Here is a 12135-nt window from a genome sequence, read left to right as displayed (position 1 = left end):
GTAAATCGATGCGAAGACAAAAGAAGTGTGAAACAATGGATATGAAGACGATTATTTGATTCGAACGATGAGCGAGTGAGCTACTAGAGCAAGCCACTATAGTGGCGCATCGTGCCTAAAAGGTTAAATCCATGATTCATCCTAATTCATGTAAATGCAGAAAGCGCACGAAAATTACTATACCGGCTAGGGAACGTTTTGGTTCGTCGCTGCGCCGCACCGCGCCGCGTCGGTCTATTTCAGATATCATTTGCATAACAGACCAGTAGCCACGTTCGCTTACGTACGAAACTTACATTGCGACATTGTCCATTTTGAGCCATTTATTTTTTAACAGATTTCATTCCGTTGCATAATTCAGGGTCTCGCGGATGCTGCTAGCGATAATGGTGTGTGTGCGCCGAGGTACATAATACGTACGTTCATTCGTACAGTAAGAACGCGGAAATAAAGGACGTTGCATTTTTTATGAAATTAATTATGTTATTATGCCTGCACTTTTCAGAAGACACTTAATGTAACTTTAGCACGGTCGGCTTTTTATTTAACCCGGGCTAATTGTGTTAGCCATTCGAGAGCGTGAAATGGAGTGGTCGCGCTAAAGATACTGAGAAAAACGAATTAATTCTCACACGCGCCCGGCTAAGTAGACGTCAGCCGTCGCATGAATATTATGTCGACAAAGACGACGATGAGCACAAAGGATTAATTTTCTGGAGATATGAAGATACAAGTGCAGCAGAACCTGGATTATCATTAATGTCAGAACCTTTTATTAAATGTAGAATAGATATTATAGAATAGATCTTACATCTAATTAACTCAATCCAATGCTGAGAGGGGTTTAACAAGCATAACTATTAATAATTAACAAGCATAAGCTAACTGGGTTTGAACAAGCATTGATTACTTGTTTTATTTATATTTGTTTTATTCATACCAGTGCATGAATGGCGATCAATGTTTTGCGGTTGTTAATGAAAGAATATTGTCTACAATTAATAGTACACTTCATATTAGTATAAAATAGAAAAACACATAAAAGTGTCTAAAATACTAACAAGAAGACAGGATAATATGTAGATGTGCCAACTGTCCAATGGCTAATAAGAAATCATTATGCCTTAGTCACTAAGATATTATATGCCTTCATATATTATCATATTAGATCTACTGGAAAGTTCTGTCTGATAATGTCATTTCAAGTTCATTCGAGACATATATTTTTCAAAAATGGGATTTGCAAATTACTATCGCGCTGACAAGAAGTTACAAGTAACGACGGAAACTATATTGTACATTAAATATTACACAAAGTATGAAAACTTTATTATTTTCTTTCACTTCACAAACAGACAGAACTTACCGTTAGACCTAACACATCGTCGTCGTCTTTTTCTATTCTAAATTATCATATGATAGAATGTGAACGTTTAACTGTAATTTGTGAATCCTCATGTTCAAAAATTTCTCGATAAATAAATTTCTCTATAATATAAACCATAGTTGAAATGCGATATATCAAATATTCAATTTCTTGTAATAGATTCTAATATGTGAATTACTGCGGTTTTACTGTATCAAAAGGGACACTCGAAGATTTTTTGTCAGTTTCTTACCTTATCACCTGCAGATAAAAAAAAACTGTCTTATTGTGAGCCGATATAACCAAAATATCGACTGTGGGATATGTAGAACACTGCATTACCAGCAATTGGCAATGGTACCGAACACTATTGCATACAGCCACTTTACCATTTTGTGTCGCGATCAGCATTACCGATAGTTCACGAAAAATGAGCACATTAGCAAGAAGCAAATATCCTGTATATTTCATTTCTACTACGAGTGCTGAATATTATGAGTACAATTTCTGAAACATGTAACAGAGAAATACGATATAAAGTACATATAATTATTTTTGAGGATAGTTGAGCAATTATTTCTACTAATTATATAATTAGTGACGGTACATATTTAACAATAGTTTTATACAATTTTTCTCGTAGATGTGTATTTACAACGTTAATAAAATAAACTTTACAGTGTTAGCATTCTTTCTAGGCTTCAGCGAATAACAGTTCAAAACATTTTAAATTTAATATTTATATTTGTGTCTTTCATTTTGTAAAACCATCTTTCAATAGCGATATAGAGACATCGTTATATTGTACACTGTAATATTATTTATTATAGAAAACATATACAGGATATTCATTTTAAAATTTTAAATCGAAAACAAATAAGAAATATGTATAAGTTAGGAAATATGTTATAAATAGAACAATTTTAGATCGAAAATAACACCAAAAATTTTGGGAAATATATATAATATAATATGTACAAAAGTTACTCGATTTTAAGGAGAAAATACAACTACAGTAAGAATTCCCTTATCCGATCATTTATTTTTATAATATTCTGGTATCCAAACGTTCTATTATTTAATCACTGTTTTATTTTGAGTATTATTTGTATTATTTTAGTAGAGAACTTGAATGAAATTTTTAGATAATAGAATATTGTAGCATCAGGATATTACAAAAATAAACGTTCAGATAAGAAAGGCTCTACTGTCTTCTATTTATCGTTTTTTTTTTGTTTTTGATCATTTGGAAGGCTATTATGGAGGGTAACTTTCTTTCTTTAAATGTAAATCTATATTCGTATCTACAGCTTTTTATTCTCTGCGAAAAAAAGAATAAACTATTGTTTGCAACACTTCATAATCGGATTTTATTTTACAAGGATATTTAATAAAATGAAAAATGTTTTCACTTGTGTGGCTTTGATGCTACACAAAAAATCGTAGTTCTCATGTTTCGAAAATGTAAACAACTCGTGCGTAAAATATATGTCGTTTTAGAAATACATTTAGATTTAAAGTTTTCGAAAGAGCACACAGTGTATGTATATTCAGTTTTTTTGTATAGGAGTTTCATTAATTTTTGTTTACATTCTATTAACACCTTTACACAATTCGTTTACGTTTCTCCAAGTGCTTTTAATTCTCTTCAGTTATACGTACGTTCTACTATGATGATTCTTGCGAGCGGAAATCAAATATCATATGCAATAATTAAATACGTACAACCTACCATATTCATCAAACCCGGAGACATAAAATGATTCGCGTGCTTTCAGATGTAATTTATGCGGACGTTTGTCAGCCTGCGACAAGTTTATACGACACGTAGTCGAATAAACCTCGAGATTTTCTGCAAACGTGTCGTACTCGTTTCGGCAACCCGGAATCCAACACACGTATGTATGTATACCGAAATTTCACGTAGATACGTGCATTGAAATACACGGATTTCGATACATGTGTTACAGATCACACGGATCAAAACACGTGTATATATTAATTGCACTTGTACACGTGAAAATGAGATACGCGTAAAATAGAGATCTCTAGTTATTATGCAATATATGCGACGTTTGAGCTTAATTTCATCGGAAAAAATATCTCCAATCGATTCGTGACAATAAATTTTATTTATTAATAAAATTGGTTTTTTGGTTAATAAATGGATGTAGGCTGTACGTGTATGACAATTTTACCTTCGAAGCTGGGAGTCCTAAGCTGGGAACCACCAACCATAATCGAGTAAGTAACTCATGTTATTGTAAGCGTTTTACCATTGCTCGTTGATAGCAATAAAATGATCGTTACACATGACAGCCTTTTTTTAGGAACAGTTTCAATGAACTGGTAATGTTTTTCTGATTAAGAGAAGTCCAAGGCTTTCGACGATATATTTTAATTTGTGTAATTAATATTTAATTAATTTAATTTGTGTAATATATTTAATTGTAATATTTAATTTATTTAATTTGTGTAATATATTTAATTGTAATATTTAATTAAAATTTAATTCGTATAATATATTTAATTGTAATATTTAATTAATTTAATTTGTGTAATATATTTAATTGTAATATTTAATTAATTTAATTTGTGTAATATATTTAATTGTAATATTTAATTAATTTAATTTGTGTAATATATTTAATTGTAATATTTAATTAGTTTAGTTTGTGTAATATATTTAATTGTAATATTTAATTAATTTAATTTGTGTAATATATTTAATTGTAATATTTAATTAATTTAATTTGTGTAATATATTTAATTGTAATATTTAATTAATTTAATTTGTGTAATATATTTAATTGTAATATTTAATTAGTTTAGTTTGTGTAATATATTTAATTGTAATATTTAATTAATTTAGTTTGTGTAATACATTTAATTGTAATATTTAATTAATTTAATTTGAGTAATATATTTAATTGTAATATTTAATTTATTTAATTTGTGTAATATAATATGTGCGAATGTCTGCATACAAATACATATACGACGATATTACAATTACGACGCCGCAATTGTTTATATGGCTTTCGTAACATTTTCGTACCAGAAAATAGTATCTTCCGTATTAAAACGAGATGTTTATTGTATAAAGCTTATCATAAGAAATTATATGTAGTAGCGGGGAAATTTGTTAACTCCATTTATAAACTACAAATATGTAAAATCATACTTACGTTCTATAGATCCATTGGTCTATTACATATAAACAGTCGGGCGGCATTGTACGTGTGTATAAAAATTGTAAGTAAAAAATACGATTAAAGGGAGCGCAGCCAGGCAAAAAGCAACCACCAGTATATAATTTTACAGATAACATTTAAAAACTATTGATAGCACGTATCAAAACCAAGAGACCATTTTCAAAACGTTCCTTTATGCGAACAGAGAAATTCAAGTGTTCTATTTTTCGTGTCTCTACTTGTATAACTAAAAATTTAAAATAAGGATACCGCCATGTGTTCCTTGACATTAATGTCAATTGTGTATCGTGGGATTCTCCTGCGTTTTCTCCTGCAATTCTCGTTCTTCGAAATATTTGAGCGACCTAATTTCGTTGTTATGTTGACGAACACAAACGATAGTAATCTTAAAGCTTTGATATATAAAAATGATATTTAAAAGATTTAAAAATCGATGTTACTGCATTCAGAAAGATTGTGCGATGTTTTCAGAAGATTATAAAGAATAATTGAAGGAATTATAGTAACCGAGCACCCGAGTATGTACCCGGTTTCCAGCGTCAGGGTTACTGAACACACTGCAGATTGTTGGACTATAAGTAATGAATATTTTAGAGGGTCGTTCCCCGTGTGCCGAAGTAAAACGAAAATTCAATCTAACGAAATAGCATGCAATTTCAGATTTATTTCAAAATTAAAATTTCTGAAGCCAAATACAGGATTAATTTATTAAGATAAATCATCATTTTGATTCCAATAATCTGTGAAGCTAGTGTTCCGAATACAAATCAAGTTATGTTTTTCCTAAACGAATTAAAGCACAAGCCTGGCTTTAGTCGAATAACACCACGTATGTTGGACTTTACATCACTTTGAATTCAGGAATGTGGGTTTGATTAACGAAAACGATACAACTATAATATCGTTTCTGTTGAACGTGCCCGAGTTTCTGAATTGAAAGTCATTAAAGGTAATGATATAGTATAAATTGAAAGATGCCTCTCAGCTACGACACTGTGAAGTCAATTTTAGGAAAGTCAAGAGATCACTGATGGAATGCTTAATTTCTATACGAAATACTTCTTTCCCGGATTTTTGAAAATATCTTATAAATGATGATTATCCTAAAAGAGTACATTCTGTACATAACATATCGCTTAAAACAATACAACTAAATATCGGGTTCCTTATAATCACAGCCTTGTTAAAAAGATTCGCATCGTCTTAGTGCATATCACTTTGCCACTTTAGAACTTTTCACTAGTTAATGATGCTAAAGTATTTTCCAGGGGCAACAGTTTCTCTATTTTGCAGGGATTCAAACATGTGACGGCAACCACGTACATCAGCCAAGTGTAAAACTGTTCTGTCATTATTGTCCTTAGCACTAAAATCGGCCAGTTTTTCATTGATCAGAAATTCTATCATCTCCAAGTTACGGGAGAAAGTAGCCATGTGTAAAACTGTTCTGCCCTTATTGTCTTTAAAATTAAAATCGGCCATTGTTCCATTTGTATCAGAATTTAAACAATCTCCAAATTACCAGAGTCAGCAGCTATGTGCAAAACTGTCGTACCAGTATTGTCTGTAGCATTAAAATCGGGCCTTATTTTCATTTATCAGAAAAATCACATCCCAGTTACCATGGATTGCAGTAGCCATGTGAAAAACTGTAGTGCCGTCATTGTCTGTAGTATTAAAATTGGCCTTTTTCTCGTTTGTCAGAAATTGTATCATTTCCAAGTTACCAGAGGGTGCTGGGGCATGTGCAAAACTGTTATGCTATTTATTGTCTCTAGAATTCAAATCGACCGCTTTTCCGTCGACCAAAGATTTAAACGAATCCAAGTTATCAAATGTAGCAGTCGTGTGTAAAACCGTCGAGCCAGTATTGTCTTTGACATTAAAATCGGCCTTATTATCATTCATCAGAATTTCAGCTATCGCTCAGTTATCGGTCGTGTGTAAAACTGTTACGCCTTTATCGTCTTTAGCACCAAAATCGGCCTCTTATGAATCTAAGAGGAATTTAACTACCTCCACCTTACCAAAGGCGGCAGCCGAGTGCAAAGCTGTTTTACCATTATTGTCTTTGAGTTGAAAATTGGCTCCTTTATCTTTTATCAAATATTTGACCATCTCCAAGTTACCGCAAGCAGCTGCCGTGTGCAAAATCGCTTTGCCATTATTGTCTTGGGCATTCACATTGGCTTCCTTTTCGTTTAACAAATATTGGATTATCCCCCACTGATGGGTGTTAGCGGCCGCGTGCAAAATAGACATGCCGTTATAATCTTTGGCATTAACATCGACTAGTTTATCGTTCACCAGAAATTTAATCAGTTCCAAATTACCGGAAGTAACAGCCGCGTGCAGTACCGTCATGCCGTTATTGTCTACAGCATGATAATTGGCCCCTCGTTCAATGATCAGAAACTTAACTACCTCGAAGTTACCGCAGATAGCAGCCGTGTGTAAAACGGTCATACCATTATCGTTTCTACCTTCAATATCGACCCGTTTACGCCTTACCAAGAATTTAACTATCTGCAAATTGCCACAGTTAGCAGCCATATGTAAGACCGCTATGCTGTTATCAATTTTCATGAAACAATCGGCTTCTTTTTGTACAGGTGCCTCAAATGTAACCATCTTGCCAGAGGTAGCTGAAAAAGATCAAAGAAAATAAATGAAAAAATAAGAAAAAAAGAAAGCCGAAGAAAATTCGCACAGGGCAAAGAAGTTTCGGGAACATTGCAATGCTACGCTTGCAACGAAGGTGAACATATTTCGACTGAATGTCCAAAAATATTCGCCAGATTCGTCTGTCATGATTGTTCGTTAACCCTTTGACCGCGTTAAAAACCTCAATTATTTCACGAAGTCGAAGTATATTTTATTCGATTCGATAAAAATTGCGAAGCAAAATTGTATACGACATCGATTACTTTTTTAACGTTTTTACCACTTGCGAATCTTAATAAAATTAACCACGTTTGAAATTGCTATTAAAATTATCCCGCGGCAGTCAATGCGTTAACCCTTTGCGCTCGAATGGCGACTCTGAGGCGCCACTACAAATTGGTATACTATTTTTCAAAATCATTCTAAGAGCATCAGACTCTTTTATACTTAAAAAAAAACTATTAAAATTGCATTGTACTTGCCAATAGGCTCAATTTCATACGCATGAATCGCAATAAATTATATAAAATAGAACTACTGTAGATCAGAAATCATGTTTTGGATTTCGAATTCAAATAGCTTCGACTGCAAAGGGTTAATACGCTGTCATTCTGTCAACGGGTCATCCAACTGCGACATCCATGGAAAATTTGACGGAACAGTTACATTGTAAGGTACCTGTAATCAAGCTATATTTAGCGATCTAAAAATTAAAACTGAAGTACAGTAATTTCTCCCGGAAATGTCAGGAGGTTGGAATTGAAACCGGCAGATCTGAGAATACGTGCTAAGTCGCGATTCTTCGAGCCTAGCGGCTCGTTTTTAGAGAAATTCGGGGCAGTAGGCAAAAAGAAGCAGCGACCAGCATATCGGCGAACATTAACACTGGAACTACCGAGCCCTAAATGCAACTAATCTGCATTGGTTCACAACAATAACAAGATTGGATGTATTTAAACTTCCGCACGGCTGCTATTACAATATACGGTTTAATAAAAGAGTTTATGTAAAAAATGTTCGTAGAAACATTTTTATGATAGCAGGAATTGTTACAGAAAAAAATCAGTAACCGGTTATTTATTTTGACTGGCTCGGTACTTCTAGCGTTAATATGAACACATAGTAATGTTAGGATAAAAACGATGACGTGACTTTTTTATTTCTAATTTTTTGCCACGATTCGAAGGCAATTCGAAGGCCACATGACACGGTCCGACAGTCGCGTAACTAGAGTAGTGCATTGTAGCTCCGCGATTTTTCTTACCGAGTCACACACACAACGGACTATTTTTTATTGTCTTCCGGGAATCGCGTGCGGCCGTCAATACCTGTTTTTCACATCTTTCGAGATGTTCAATATCTATTTGACATGTCATTGAGACATCTATAATTTATTTCATATTAGAAGTTATTAAAATAATAACACATCAATAATATTAAACTAGTGTAATCATTTTCATTTTTCATGCTCGTCAGTGGTGACTGGAACGATTTCGCGTTCTATCTTCTATTTTACAAACGATCCATGTAAATAATTAGACATTGTCATAGACATTCGATTTTCAATGTTTCAATCATACGACAAAACAAAAGACTTGTAACGTTACAACAAGACAAAACTGCATTCAGTTACTTCATCAGTATTCTACAGAAAAGCCTAGCAGCAGTCAGCAGTCAGCAGTCAGCGATAACAACAAACAAACAAATATATATATATATAGATTTCAATCTTTTGTGACATATATTGCAATGTACACCATTGTCAGCAACATTGGTATAGTAATATAATATATAATTTTTTAAATATATATATATATATATATACATATATAATTATATATTTAAAAAATTATATATTATACATATATAATATATATATATACATATATAATTATATATTTAAAAAATTATATATTATATTACTATACCAATGTTGCTGACAATGGTGTACATTGCAATATATGTCACAAAAGATTGAAATCTTTAAAAGTACATAGTATTTTTAACAACGTCAGGGAAAATAGTACAATTAGTAGTGATCACGTTTATGTGCCTTATACCGACGATGACTGCAAGAAGTATCGAATTGATGAATTTATTTTAAATTTAATCATAACAGATTTTAGCCGTTTTCGATAGTTGAAGATAAGGATTTCAGACAATTAATGCAGTAAGTCGACCCCAAATACGTTTTACCTTGTCTAAAAATTTAAAAAAAATTCTTGAATGGAGAATATAAAAAACAAAAGAAGGAAGCGAAGAAAGAATTACGAAAGACGAACGTTTCGAAAGATATAAAACGGATATTGAAATTCTGATATATTGTCTCAAACCAGTATCGATACATTTGTAAACTATCAAACAGATATCGATACTTCTGACACCTACATTTTTGATATTATTCGATTCCGTATCAGAATTTGTGGTCTAGTATCGATACGTATCGATTTGGTATCGATTCGATCACTACTATGAGGCAATGAGCCCTTAGAACGAAAACTGGATATAAAGTTAAAAAGATAAAAGAAGAATAATAAATAATAATAAAAGATAATTATAATAATAATAATAATGATAATAATGATAATAATGATAATAATGATAATAATGATAATAATGATAATAATGATAATAATGATAATAATGATAATAATGATAATAATGATAATAATGATAATAATGATAATAATGATAATAATGATAATAATGATAATAATGATAATAATGATAATAATGATAATAATGATAATAATGATAATAATGATAATAATGATAATAATGATAATAATGATAATAATGATAATAATGATAATAATGATAATAATGATAATAATGATAATAATGATAATAATGATAATAATGATAATAATGATAATAATGATAATAATGATAATAATAATGATAAAAGATAAATTAAAAAGATCAATGAATCATATTGTAGGATTCGATGGAAGAATGAGGGCGTGTATGCTAGAAAATTCTACGAGCAAGAGAAAGACGGACAGTCTGCAAAAAATTATGAACGTATAAAAAGACATACGAATGTCCTTCGTTATTTCGCCCGATTTTCATCACACAATATTGAACTGTTTAACACATTCATCAGTTTACATATAAAAACAACGCTTTTAGGCAGTTACATCTATTGAGGTTAACAAACTTTGGTTAAGAAATGTAGAAGTTTTAGGTTAGGTAGACTTAACCTTAAAGTCACTACAAATTTCGTTTACGCACACAATCAGTTTACCCCGAGTTTGTCATTAACCAATTGATTTTATCATTTTTGAGACATTTTACATTATCATTAACGAAAATATTAATATTTATAGAAATCATGTAATTGTTTAGAATTACGTCCTCCTCACCAATTCTTTTGCGCCTTTGCTATATTGTATTGTTTAATGTGTGGATCAAGAATCGGAAACGAGAAATTGTCGTTCTCTCCTCGTTTTCAGGATATAACTGTTTATATGTAGATAAATAAGGGATATGTAGATAAATAAATCCAATACTTCCGATTTCGATGATTTTTTTAATTTGTTGTAGAATTCGATATTTCGAACAATTTTAACCTATACATATAACTGCCGCTCGGCCTTAGCTTTCGAGATAGGCTTAGGTTCGGGTTAGATTTCCTTATTTCGCCGAGTGGAAAGTCGTTTGCTGCCCGAAGCTATATAGTGCGGCATCGTGCCAGTTACTATATCTCGAAAACTAAAGCCGTGCGGTAGTTACATGTGCAGGTAAAAGTTGTTCAAAATATCGAATTCTACAACATATTAAAAAATCATCGAAATTGGAAGTGGCTACCGTTATTTATCTATCTATATATATAAATATTTATATCTCGAAAACGAAAAGAAAGCGATAATTTTTCCTTTCAGATTCTCGATCCATACATCGAAATATACGATATAGCAAAGGCGCAAAACAATTGGTGAGCAGGACGTTGCTCTAAACAATTATCAAATTTCAAATGAGTGACTTATTTATTCAAATTCCAATTTCTAAAAAATTATTGTTGGAGGGTTGGTCAAATAATTTATCTGCGCGTTGTGAAAAATATACTTTACTTACTTATATAATATTTTCTTATTAGGCACGTGTTCACACTTCGAGTGTCGGTTCTGTACAAGGGCAAGCATACGGGAACCGTACAATTTGGCCGTTAGACACGCAAACACACATACAACGCACCAATGTCCCGTCGTAAGGGTCATTCAAATCATAATATGTACACATGAATCCAGTACAAAAGTAAATTAAGAGATGTCGTGATTACCGTAGAGACTAATGTTCTGACAATTATCGATCGGAGATGCTTTATTTATTTAATAAATAATAGCACTATCATAATTTAACGGATATAATTATCAATGTACTGATCAATCAATTTAGTATATAACTGTATATCACAAATTTTAATTTTATAAATAAATGTTCAACAGAATCTTTGCCCTAATGCTGAGGGTTACTTTGCAAGTGCCAAGGGCTACGGTGTAAGTCGCACGTGTTTTGCAATACAGTCTGAAAACAGAACCAGAGTCACGATACCATTCATACGAACTTGAGACGTTAGCAATTGAACATTCAAAGTAGTAACGGACTGTAATTCGTCAGAACTTTCAAAAAATAAGGAAGATCTTACGATATAGACCTGGGAAAAATCCAATAGATTATATTAGACCAAATACTTAAGTTTAATTATTAGTTTAAGTATAATTTTTATTCTAACACGCATATTTCTTCTAAATTCCACGAATTTAGGTACTGGCAGTGGTTTTGTCGAAATATCAGCTACTTGTTTATCTGTAGAAATAAATTCTAATCTAATAACATTTTTCTCAACTTGTTCTCTAAAAGAATGTGATATTTAATATCTATATGTTT

At 31.7% G+C, this 12135-nt stretch overlaps 2 protein-coding genes and 2 long non-coding RNA genes across 4 annotated transcripts in view; 3 read left to right on the top strand and 1 right to left on the bottom strand.

The window, feature by feature from the left end:
- The window catches only part of LOC117225575 (leptin receptor gene-related protein), an 89121-nt gene that overhangs the window by 60532 nt on the left and 16454 nt on the right, over nucleotides 1-12135 (top strand). The gene's annotated exons all lie outside the window — the stretch shown is intronic.
- Nucleotides 3157-4033, top strand: LOC143259971 (uncharacterized). Its single transcript, XR_013034028.1, has 3 exons — nucleotides 3157-3268; nucleotides 3541-3610; nucleotides 3697-4033. It is a non-coding gene; the product is annotated as an uncharacterized LOC143259971 (long non-coding RNA).
- On the bottom strand, nucleotides 5226-11668 carry LOC117225708 (uncharacterized). The gene is made up of 2 exons (XM_033479422.2): nucleotides 11323-11668; nucleotides 5226-7226 (listed from the first exon to the last, which is right to left on the bottom strand). The coding sequence occupies exon 2, from the start codon at nucleotides 7210-7212 to the stop codon at nucleotides 6571-6573; it is 642 nt and encodes a 213-aa protein (XP_033335313.2). The 5' UTR covers nucleotides 7213-7226; nucleotides 11323-11668; the 3' UTR covers nucleotides 5226-6570.
- Nucleotides 10902-11330, top strand: LOC143259970 (uncharacterized). Its single transcript, XR_013034027.1, has 2 exons — nucleotides 10902-10988; nucleotides 11130-11330. It is a non-coding gene; the product is annotated as an uncharacterized LOC143259970 (long non-coding RNA).

The sequence above is a fragment of the Megalopta genalis genome, chromosome 8 (assembly GCF_051020955.1).
Source record: "Megalopta genalis isolate 19385.01 chromosome 8, iyMegGena1_principal, whole genome shotgun sequence".
Taxonomy (NCBI): Eukaryota; Metazoa; Arthropoda; class Insecta; order Hymenoptera; family Halictidae; genus Megalopta; species Megalopta genalis.
This window is presented reverse-complemented; position numbering and strand designations above follow the sequence as displayed.